The 12,509-nt window shown below is 43.0% G+C and overlaps 2 protein-coding genes across 2 annotated transcripts; both read left to right on the forward strand.

Annotated features, from left to right (window-relative positions):
- Positions 1–5,857: 5,857 nt before the first annotated feature.
- On the forward strand, positions 5,858–9,013 carry LOC140831504 (uncharacterized). Its single transcript, XM_073195258.1, has one exon. It carries the CDS (start codon positions 5,858–5,860, stop codon positions 9,011–9,013), a length of 3,156 nt encoding a protein of 1,051 aa, XP_073051359.1.
- A 112-nt stretch (positions 9,014–9,125) lies between these two features.
- On the forward strand, positions 9,126–11,066 carry LOC140831505 (uncharacterized). Its single transcript, XM_073195259.1, has 4 exons — positions 9,126–9,931; positions 10,183–10,357; positions 10,514–10,578; positions 10,631–11,066. The coding sequence occupies exons 1-4, from the start codon at positions 9,126–9,128 to the stop codon at positions 11,064–11,066; spliced, it is 1,482 nt and encodes a 493-aa protein (XP_073051360.1).
- The last annotated feature ends 1,443 nt before the right edge of the window (positions 11,067–12,509 follow it).

The raw sequence follows: 12,509 nt of genomic DNA on the forward strand, positions 1-12,509 counted from the left end.
AGAGCATATCAGCATGACAAGCAACGGACATAAAGATTCAAACGTTATTTAATATTACCGTTGAAAGGGAAGCCTATAAATGGGTGAAGAAGGCAGCTGAGAAAAATATGTGCGTGAACTACTATTCCATTCTAACTTGCTCTTACTCTGCTGAAATCACCACTCGTATTTGAATATCAAAAGCTCACTCCTATCATATTTATCAGTAGCAACCAAGACTACACTTACAAGCTTGTTAACACCTTGAAAATCATTGTTTGGTATATTCAGTTGTGTTTCATTCAGTCACGCACTGTAAAATCTTTTGTGAACTAAGAGTTTCAGTTTGACAGTGTCAAGTCCAAACTGAAGTGGGTCAGTACAACATTTGTATTCGATCAAAGTCTTTTAGTGATAATCATATCCTCGTGATAGAAGGGGTGGCGTAGGAGTTATTCTACTCTCCGAATATCCAGAAACATATTGCGTACATTTTATTCCAGTTACTATTAGTTATTCTATCTTACAGTCAGTTTACTTCCGCAACTATTTTTTGTTTAACTGATTGTTATCGACTGACAAGATACCGAGTGTCAGTTTGTCACTAAACCGAACTCATTATTCGAAAAGAATTAATTATCAGTAAGTGTTTATTCAAACCCTCCCCCCCCCCCCCCCCCCCCCGCTTATAAACACTTATCACCTTTGTAACCGATCCTTTCAGAATGTATATGTTTATGATGAAAGGAAAAAGATTAAATGTGGGGCCCTTAGCTCCTAATCGTTATTACAACGCAATCTGATTAGGGTTAATTAATCACAGCGGAAAACGGGTTTAAAATTTCTTTTACGACGAGCCCAAAACATCTCTTCTAGATTTATAATACTAAAAATAGTATTTAATCTCAAATCATAAAACATTCCCACACGAAATTAAAACCAATCACATACAAACATCTCATATCCTTGGGACATGCCCCGGTATATAGATACATATACATATATACTGGGAACAAGACAAAAACATAAACCTCAGCCCAAGCTGTGGCTCCCTCCAGAAGTACCCTCTCTGGTCTCCTGATATCCTGGAGTACCTGCCATTGTCCACACACAAAGACAACAACAGCCCCCCTTGGGGGTGAGCAAAGCTCCGTATGGAACAACCAATCATATATACCACAGATATCTAAACAATGATATATGGTATGCAATGCATGTATGTCGTGGAGGTATCAGGTCAAATGCCCATCCACTGAGCACATGTCAGAATCAATCGAATCGCTATCAAATCAAATCAATGCTCGAGCTGGCACACCGGCCGATATGGGAATACACATATGACAATGTCGACGAAGCGTCGTCAATCCCACATCTCATATCCAATCATATGGGGCCACAATTGTCTATGCTTTACGGGTCATATAATACCGGCATAGCGATTGTGTTCACAAACCCCGGAATCCAATCAAATCATATCAGGGTATCCAAGGATCATAGCTCAACGTGCATGTCATGTATCGATGTATGCATAAAATGATGTGTGTTAACAAAACATTTATTTTGTACATCGATACTCAAATCTCAATGTCATGTATGCCACATCAAATCATCAAATAGGCACATAGACACGTATTCCAATCCAATTCCAAACAAATCAATCCAATCATATATCATATAATACAGATACCTGTCGTATGTTACCCGGTCGCAACATACCTCAATTCTTCGTTCCAATTGATGTAGCCTGAAGATATTGATATAACACTTTATCTACATCAATAGCATATTCATTCCAATCAATAACATACTCCAAAATCTTTAACATGAGTTTCAAATATCATTTGAAACTTCAAAAATTCATATCAAATTCAAATCATATCATAATTCAATTCCGACTTCGAATACGAGTTTATTGTCGGATATTCTACTACATATCAGAAATTCAACTTCAAATACATGATATTCCAGCACTTTAATATTTCAAGCTGCTGGAACTAGAAGAAAATTACCTCAGTCTGAAGCCCTCGACGCGCAGATTACAAATATATAATTTGTTTCGCGTTTAGACGGCGTTTCAAAGTCGATTTGGAAGAAAGAAAATCGATTTCCCTCGTTCCTTCTCGAACTCTCTGAAATGAAAATGAAGAAATCAAATGAAAGAATTCATTCTTATCTCCACCGTCTCGGCGCTCGGGCGGTAGAATTCTCGCGCCCGAGCGCGAGACATTCTGCCCCGAGTCTCAAATGCACCGCGCTCGGGCGGTCAAAAACTACTGCTCGGGCGCGGCATGTTCTGCCCGAATGCTCGCAATTCTCACCTTGGCGCTCGGGCGGTCATTTTCTACCGCCCGGGCGCCACTCGTACTGTACAAATTTTAAATGTTTGTACTAAATTGGCGTCCGGCCTCTCAAATCAATTCGTACAACATCAATTCATATTCCATATTCATTTTCCAATTTCATTGTCATAATATACATCAAATGTATAATCACATGACAAGTTCATTAATTATCGATAATCATATGAGATTTACGATAATACGATACACGGTCCTTACATTAAAGTTTATACATGTTCATGAAAAGTTATTTTATTAAAAATATTTTCACTGTCGCATTGAATGTATATGTATTACTTTCTATCATGGTTAAGGTTTGCTGAGTCATTAAACTCACTAGGTGTGATCGATGTAGATGAGCATGATTTTGATGATATTGGAGGACTTGATGGTTAAATTAGCTGGACTGATGGTGCACATAACCCGATGACCTTTGATAGTTTTTCTGCATTAGTATGATTTTAAAAATTCTACAACGTTTATGACTTTTGATGCTTTTGAGTGGTTTTGAGAGGATTTAAGATGCTTGTACTTTATTTTGAAAAATACTAGTTATAGGTTTGGTTGACATCCTACGATTTTATGTTTTGCCTTGCGTTTTGGATTTTCAAATAATTAGTCGGTGTGTTTATTTTAAAGTGTGAAAATTATTTATATATATGTAAGTATATTCAGCTCAATGTATTTTAAGAAAAGGAAAAAAATTCTAGTATATTTTAAAGGAAAACGAGTAGTGACGTTTTAACTTTTTTCTTGCCTTAGATGAGAGAATAAAAGAGATCTAAAATATGCGCGCCACATATATTCTATGTTATTCTCTGTGCCTCGGGGACCATAACCTTATATAACCTTAGCAATCTTCGACCCATCATAGAAGACTTAATTGAGCTGAATTTCTATAATACCAATTTATTTAATAGTTGGAAACCCATATTTAATTAGATCATTTTATTGGGTCATTTATTAGATAACTTGTCAATGTACATTTAATTAAATTAAGTAAGCCCACAAAATAATTCCAACTGTTCATAACTGGAACCAGTAACCTTTTTACTCATTGAGCCAATATATCAAGCATATGTTGTGCAAATAGCAGGACCGCGAAAGGAAACTTGCAAAATGGGCAGACTAGAGAAAAGAATTAGAAATTCCACGAAGAACAACAGATCGGACAGTGGATCGAACTAAGCCAGAAGGAATCCAAAAGGCATGCGCCGGTCCTTTAGTTCCCGTGCCTCGTGAAAACATACTCATGCGTATGCAACAGGAAAAATAAATAAGGAAGCAGGCTGGCATCCGAAGGAGTGGGCTGGGCTTGGTACTTTGGTAATTTTAAAAAAATTGAGCTGGGCTACAGCTCAAGTTAGGCAATGAATAGATCTATTTTGTGAGCATGTGGTTAAATGATTGGTAGTTACTATTCATACAAATATTTTTTCGATCGAGTCTATCGTATTGTGTTTGCAAAGCACGGCTTACCAAATTATGTGACTTTCAGGCACGCATTAAGCCCGATAGTGTTAGCGAATAGACATCTATTGACCGAGGTTTCTCTCGAAAAAAAATTCAATATTACCGGCCAAACCTAATTAATTTTAATTAAGTGTTCTAAAATTAAGCGGGGATGAATTGTGAGTAGAACGATTTGGTCAAAGTATTGTTAATTTGTTCACATATTTGTTTTAGATGTGATATCTTATTTAGTTTCGGTTTTGATTAAACACGCTTATAACTAGTGGCTAGTAATATTTGGACACAATACTCACTTTGCCATATTTTACGCTTTTAAGAACTTTAATCATATGTAATATGATATTGTGTTAGATGAAATAATTATCAATGATGGGTATAACAATCAAAACATGGTGCTTGGATGACGTACAGTTTAAAAAGATTTAAGTTTTACCGTTACCATCAGGTATAACTTTTGTTAAAGCGGCAAGCGCTCGTTGCTACAATTTGTATCAGAACCAAGGTCACATGTCCCTTTATTGCAAGGAGTGCAATTATTGAGAAAGAGATTTTTGGGTAAAATAATTGTCCATGCTAGGTAGAACAATCGAGACGTGTTGCTTGAGCTGCTGTACGGTTTAAAAATATTTAAGTTGTAACGTTAACACCAGCTATAACTTTTGGTAAAACGTAAAACACTCGATCCTGTATATTATCTTTATAAAATCAAGAATAAAAATTTCAATTCTCGATCCTATATATTATATATATAAAAAATCATGAATAAAAGTTTCAATTTTATATTTACTTCGCTCTCTTTGACATTTTTTAGTTATCAATATTGCCTGTTGATGATTTGTTTTACATCTTTTGATAGGTAAAAATTTATGTGAGACGGTCTCACGGGTCGTATTTTATGAGACGGATCTTTATTTGGATAATCCATGAAAAAATATTACTTTTTATTATGAATATGGGTAGGGTCGACCCGTCTCATAAATTGAGATCCGTGAGACGGTCTCACATGAGACCTACTCCTTTTGATATTCCGGACAATTTTAAATCAACCCAACGTATTTCAATTCACTTAAAATATAATATTAATTAATATTTTATGATTAATTAATAAGAAATACATTGTCGACAAATATTCTACCTTTAGTCTTAAAATAACATGAATGCTTGAATTAATTTCGATAACATCCATCCAAATATAAGTACACGGAAAAACACTATTTTCGTCCCTTACTTTCACGCTAGATTACACAGTTATTATTCGATATAAACAGTAGGGAGGATTAATTTGTTTTTTCATAGTTAAAAAGAAACATATATGGTGATACCCCTATAAGGGCCCGGGTCATGGATGACCCGGGAAGTTTCATTGAGTAGCCCATATAGAAACCGGGAGGGCGATTATTACCTACATGACTGGGCGATTCATGCATGGCCGGGTATTTACTTACCTCCCGGGCAACTAGGGACCGGGCTTTCATGCTAAAGCCGAGGGCTCAATACTCGAGTAACTTACTTAGAGGATCTTATAGATTGTAGGGAAGAAAGCGACTGGGCGGGAAGTCAATGTCTTTCGCCTGGACGTATCCCCGAAAATATGGAGAAGAAAGGGACTGGACATGCAGTCAACGTCCCTTATTCTTGGAGTACCCACGAAGCTATCGGGTAGAAAGGGACCCGACAGGCTGTCAACGTCCGAGGGTACAAGTAGTAGGTGAGCACGCGCATCAAGGTAACCCTAGCTTCTCTTCAAATAGCAGGTATCGTTGACATTTTACAGGTCTGAAATTTCTTCACTCTCAAGCATCCATACATATTGCTTTATGTTTCTCTCTCGACAAACCTGCTGACTTAAGCATCGGAGTGGTCACGCCGGACACCCCTCCGGCGCCCATTCACGAGTTCCTTTCATTGTTTGCAGGTCACGATCGAAGCCATCTACCTTGTTCATTTTCCTAAACAACACTATAAATTCTTGATTTGACCCGGTGGAGCACCCGACCCTGCTCATCCATTTTACCCGGATCACATCATTGGCGCCATCTGTGGGAAATTGAGACTAAGACGTTGATATGGCTCACACGAGGAAAACTAACCAGAACACTTCCCGGGTCCAGGGAGTTGACGCGAATCATTCAAGACAAGAGGACGCTCCTCCCGATCTTATCACTATGACTCCAGCGGAGTTTGATAAACGCATTAATGAAGCCGTAGAGAGAGCTATGGCTAGGCGGGAAGCTTCCCACCATGATATACCACTCGAGAAGGAACCAGAAAAAGAGCAGGAGCAGCAGCAGGAATTGAGGGAGGAGGAGAAGAGGGGAGAAGTGGAGGAATCCTCTGCTGGTTCTAAGTCACCAACGATAGTCGAGGAGATGCTGGAGTTAAAACAGAAAATGAAAGTCTTGGAAGGACAGCTGGAAAATCGTGGAACTTCTCGAGCGTCTGTCAAGGGACGCCCGTTTGCTGAGGCTATCATCCGGGAACCTCTTCCTGGAAACTTTAAATCCGCTAAAGTAAGGGCGTATGATGGAAACGAGGACCCGGAAGAACACTTGGCCAGGTTCGAGAATATGGCTATGCTGCACTGTTACACCGATAGGATCAAATGTAAAGTGTTTTTGACCACGCTGGTGGACTCAGCTCAGAGATGGTTTGATGGGTTGGCTCCATTGAGTATTAAATCATTTGAGGATTTTCAGAAAGCCTTCTTACACCATTTCAGCAGCAGTAAGAAGTATAAGAAAACTGCTTTCAGTTTGTTCGAGGTGAGACAGGGGCCGGAGGAAAGTTTGAGGATGTATATCAAAAGGTTTAACAAAGTGGCTTTGGATGTGCCAACTTGTGCTGCAGAGACAAAAACTACTGCCTTCACTCAAGGCTTAAAAGAAAGTGAGTTTTTCAAGTCATTAACGAAAAAAGTGCCTGAAGATTTTGAGGATTTGCTGTCTCGGGCAGAGAAGTATATCAATATGGAGGAAGCCCAGAAACAAAAGAGGGAAGCCATCAGGAAGGAAAGAGGGGACCGGGCACCTAAGCCCGAGGAGAGGGGACCACGGCGGGGTAATCCAGGGCACTTTTCCCCGCATGTGCCTTTGAAAATTATCCGTGAAAGAGAATTGCAGGAATGCAGTAGGGATCCGGTTCCCAGTCATCAGCTGTCCCAACCCGGGAAAAGTGGATTTTGCACCAGGCATGGTGTGTGTCAGCATAGCACCGAGAATTGTAAAGCTTTGAAAAGAAGTTATGTCCCACCCACCAATCAGGGGCACGACCAGTACACCAAAAGGTCGAGAGGTCCACCTTGGACCCCCCGGCCACCAGTATCTCATGCTCGAGTAGACTCAAGAAACAACCCGGGAAACCATATGGGTAGGAAGAGGGAGCCAGAACCTGAGAAGAGGAGCCCTTCGTCCCCTGCTGCTGGACTGATTAAGATGATATCGGGAGTATCCACCGATGGAGATTCAAATCGGGCCAGGAAATCAAGAAGTAGGCGGGAGTGTCTGGAGGTGGAAGGATCTAGGAGGAACGAGGCCGTGATCAGCTTTGGCCCGGAAGACCTAAAGGGAATAAACATGCCCCACAATGACGCTTTGGTTATCCAAGCCCGGGTGGCCAATTACGACATTCTGAGAGTCTTCGTGGATTCCGGCAGTTCAGTCAATGTGATTTTCAAAGATGCCTTAGTGCATATGGATTCGCAAGGGTTTAAGTTGGAAGCTGTGGAGACTGCCCTTTTTGGTTTTGCTGGACATGCAGTTTATCTGGAGGGAGAAATTGTTCTGCCACTCACTCTAGGCTCCCGGGACATCAAGAAAACGGTCATGACCACCTTCACAGTGGTGGACTCCCCATCATCTTACAATATCATTCTGGGGAGGCCGGCCATGAATGAGTTGAGGGCAGTAGAATCTACTTATCATCAAAAGATCAAATTTCCAGTGGGAAGCCAGGTGGGAGAAGTTCGTGGAGATCAACCCTCTTCCCGAAAATGTTATGTGGAAGGTATCCGGGCAGATCAGGGCAAGTCGAAAAAGGAGGGGAAGAAACCCAGGGTGGAGGAAGTTTGGAAGGGTGGAGTGGAGAAAGGAGAAGTTCACTTTGTGGCAGAGGAAGAGCAGGAAGCTGTGGAGATAGGACCAGGCCGACAGATCCGGGTGGCCCGAGACCTCGATATATCCACCCGGGTCAGTTTACTTAAATGTTTAAAGACTAATATTCATGTGTTTGCCTGGTCCCAGCAGGAACTAACAGGGATTTCACCCCTGATATCTGAGCATCAGTTAAACATTCTCCCGGGAGCTCACCCGATCAAACAGAAGAAGAGACACTTTGGTCCCGAGAAAGACAAAGTTATTGATGAACAGGTGAAAGAGTTGCTGCAAGCCGGCCACATCCGGGAGATACAATTTCCTACATGGCTCTCGAATGTGGTGCTGGTACCCAAAGCCGCCGGGAAATGGAGGATGTGTGTTGATTTTCGGGACCTCAATAAAGCTTGTCCCAAGGATCATTACCCACTGCCCCGGATTGACCAGTTGGTGGATTCCACCTCAGGCTTTGAGCTGCTCAGTTTCATGGATGCCTATCAGGGATATCATCAAATTCCCTTGGCAAAAAATGATCAAGACAAGGCCAGTTTTATCACTTCGGGAGGTACATTTTGTTATGTTGTGATGCCTTTCGGGTTAAAAAATGCAGGGGCCACATATCAGCGTTTAATGGATAAAGTCTTTGAGAAGCAGCTGGGAAGGAATCTGGAGGTTTATGTCGATGATATTCTGGGAAAGTCAAAAGAGGTGATGGATTTTATTGCTGATTTGGAAGAAACCTTTACCACTCTGACGTCTTATGGAGTCAAGCTCAATCCTGCTAAATGTATTTTCGGAGTCAAGAGTGATAAGTTCTTGGGCTTTATAGTGACAGAGCGGGGGATCGAGGTCAACCAAGAAAAAGTGAAGTCCGTCTTATGTATGCCTTCTCCCCGATCTGTCAAAGAAGTGCAGAAGCTGACCGGGAGGATTGCCTCTCTATCTCGGTTTATATCTCGGTCAGCCCACAGAAGTTATCCTTTCTTTCAGGTTCTCAGAAAAGCCCAAAAGTTCGGATGGGATGACAAGTGCGAGCAGGCTTTCCAAGATCTTAAAAAGCATCTAGCCGAGCTTCCAGTTCTGGTAAAGCCTGAGCCCGGGGATAAGTTGTTTGTCTATTTATCCACTACATGAATATGCTGTCAGCTCTGTCTTAATAAAGGAAGAAGGCTCGGATCAAAAGCCTGTCTATTATGTCAGTCACGCCCTAAGAGGTCCCGAGCTGCGGTATAGTGAAGTGGAGAAGATGGCCCTGGCTTTAGTTGTGACTGTCCGGAAATTGCGGCCTTATTTTCTATCACATCCTATTATCGTTCTTACTAACAGCCCGCTTGGAAGAATTATGACTCACTCTGAAGTATCCGGGCGGATGATCAAATGGAATGTGGAATTGGGGGAATACGATATTGAGTATAAGCCCCGGTTGGCCATAAAAGCGCAGGCTTTATCCGATTTCCTATCTGAGATGATTCAACCTGCTGAGGAAGAGAGATGGAGGGTGTTTGTAGATGGGGCTTCTTGCCTAGTTGGATGTGGAGTCGGAGTCGTGATAATCTCCCCATTGGGAGAGAAGATTAAATTGGCAGTCAAAATTGGTTCCCGGGTAACAAATAATGAAGCAGAATATGAGGCTGTTCTAGCCGGCATCCGAGCTGCCCGAGAAATTGGAGCGGCTAGGATTATATTGTATTCCGATTCACAGTTGATTACTCAGCAGATCAAGGGCGTGTATGAGGTCAAGGACGACAAAATGCTCAAATATTTGCATCTCATCAAAGCCCAGGCAGTCGTATTTGTGGATTGGAGCATCGAACAGATACCCCGAGAAGAAAATGGAGAGGCTGATGCCCTAGCAAAAATGGCTGCTTCTTTGACGGAAGACAGCACCCGGGAGGTTTTATTTGTTTCCCGAGCAGTTTTAACTATTGAAGAAGAAGAAATGTTGACAATACCCGAGGATTCTTGGATGACCCCTCTGATCAAATTCATCCGGGACAATGAATTGCCCGAGGAGAAAGCTCGAGCACAGAAAATAAAAAGACAAGCCCCCAGGTTTGTTCTCTTAAATATATCTTATACAGGAGATCATTCCAGGGGCCATTATTGAAGTGTTTGAGCGGGAAGGAAGTGAGTTATGTTCTTCAAGAGATTCATGAAGGATGCTGTGGTGAACATTTGGGGGGAACATCTTTAGCTCGGAAAGCGATGCTAGCCGGGTTCTGGTGGCCGACTCTTCACCATGATTCGGCTCGGGTGGTCCAGACTTGTGAAGGCTGTCAACATCATTCAAACTTTCAACACAGCCCAGCCACTCCTATGAAGCCTATTTGGGCATCTTGTCCTTTTGACCAATGGGGTATGGATATAGTCGGCCCATTTTCGGTTGCTCGGGCTCAGAAAAAATTCTTGTTGGTGGCTGTGGATTATTTCTCTAAATGGGTGGAAGCCGAGCCTTTGGATAAAATCACCGAGCAAGAGGTTCTGAAATTCTTATGGAAGAATATAGTATGTCGCTTCAGCATACCTCGGCGATTAATCTCGGATAATGGGAGACAGTTTCAAGGAAAGGAAATAACGTCTTGGTGCCGGGAAATGAAGATCACCTAGTCCTTCACTTCTGTTGCGTACCCTCAGGCCAATGGGCAGACAGAAGTTGTAAACAGAATCATTGTGCAGGCTTTAAAGACCAGACTTGCAAGGCAAAGGAAAGGATTGGGTAGAAGAATTGTCTAGTGTACTATGGGCATACAGGACTACTCCCCGGGCACCTACTCAAGAAACTCCGTTCAGCCTAGTATATGGATCTGAGGCCATCCTTCCTGTTGAGATCGGTCAAACATCTGCCCGGGTAGAATCTTACCCGAGCAACAATGAGGATAGCCGTGCGTTGGAACTGGATCTATTAGAGGAAAAGAGGGATCAAGCCATGATCCGGATGGAGGCATATCGAAATCGGGTCATGAAATCCTACAACAAAAGGGTCCAAGTTCGAGACTTGCAAATAGGGGACCTGGTGATGAAGAAGGTTAATCCAGCTGGAGACGTGGGCAAGCTCGAAGCTCGATGGGAGGGGCCTTACAAAATCATTAGGAGAGTCAGTTCAGGATCTTTTTACCTGGAGGATGCTCAGGGTAAACTTCTTAAGAGACCTTGGAATGTACTTCATTTGAAGAAATATTATGCTTAGCCAATGATCAGATGTAATTTTCACTTTGAAGAAATAATAAAGGATCGTTTTCCTCATACTTTTGCCTACTATAAGTGATATTGCGTAAAACCGAGGAGACATAAGCCCAGGGTACTACTCCCTGGCTCGGGGCTCCGTACCTCGACCACTCCAAAGTCCTGGGACCTGTTCCCCGGCCTAAGGTTCCGCACATTAGTGTTACATAAGCCCAGGGTACTACTCCCTGGCTCGGGGCTCCGTACCTCGACCATTCCAAAGTCCCGGGACCTGTTCCCCGGCCTAAGGTTCCGCACCTTAGTGTTACATAAGCCCAGGGTACTACTCCCTGGCTCGGGGCTCCGTACCTCAACCATTCCAAAGTCCCGGGACCTGTTCCCCGGCCTAAGGTTCCGCACCTTAGTGTTACATAAGCCCAGGGTACTACTCCCTGGCTCGGGGCTCCGTACCTCGACCATTCCAAAGTCCCGGGACCTGTTCCCCGGCCTAAGGTTCCGCACCTTAGTGTTACATAAGCCCAGGGTACTACTCCCTGGCTCGGGGCTCCGTACCTCGACCATTCCAAAGTCCCGGGACCTGTTCCCCGGCCTAAGGTTCCGCACCTTAGTGTTACATAAGCCCAGGGTACTACTCCCTGACTCGGGGCTCCGTACCTCGACCATTCCAAAGTCCCGGGACCTGTTCCCCGGCCTAAGGTTCCGCACCTTAGTGTTACATAAGCCCAAGGTACTACTCCCTGGCTCGGGGCTCCGTACCTCGACCATTCCAAAGTCCCGGGACCTGTTCCCCGATCTAAGGTTCCGCACCTTAGTGTTACATAAGCCCAGGGTACTACTCCCTGGCTCGGGGCTCCGTACCTCGACCATTCCAAAGTCCCGGGACCTGTTCCCCGGCCTAAGGTTCCGCACCTTAGTGTTACATAAGCCCAGGGTACTACTCCCTGGCTCGGGGCTCCGTACCTCGACCATTCCAAAGTCCCGGGGCCTGTTCCCCGGCCTAAGGTTCCGCACCTTAGCTCTTCATAAACCCAGGGCACTACATCCTGTTAAGTGTCCGTTCGTTTCAAGCATTTACATCACAGATATCTATTTAAAGTGTGGAAGGCTAACACCCGTTCACATAATTTGGTATCTTGGTTAGTTCTCAACACTTGTAAAATTGTGAGATTTGCTAGAACAAGAATATCCTGATCATATAAGGATCAAATGCTGAATTTTTATAAATATTGCGAAGAAGGATAAAAGGAAAGAAAAAATCGCATTACTACGAAGCCCAAAGACAGAGAATGAACTTAAAAATAAAAAGATTACAAGCCTATTCTATATCCACAGGGCTGGTTTCTGGCTTTTTCTCCTCCTCTGTCGGCTTCTCTATTTGCTCTGCTTCTCCCTCTCCAGGTTTTTCTTCTTCTTCCCCCTCTACGGACTTCTCCTGCTTTTCCTCCTC

The sequence above is a fragment of the Primulina eburnea genome, chromosome 5 (genome assembly GCF_022965805.1).
Source record: "Primulina eburnea isolate SZY01 chromosome 5, ASM2296580v1, whole genome shotgun sequence".
NCBI classification, from domain to species: Eukaryota; Viridiplantae; Streptophyta; class Magnoliopsida; order Lamiales; family Gesneriaceae; genus Primulina; species Primulina eburnea.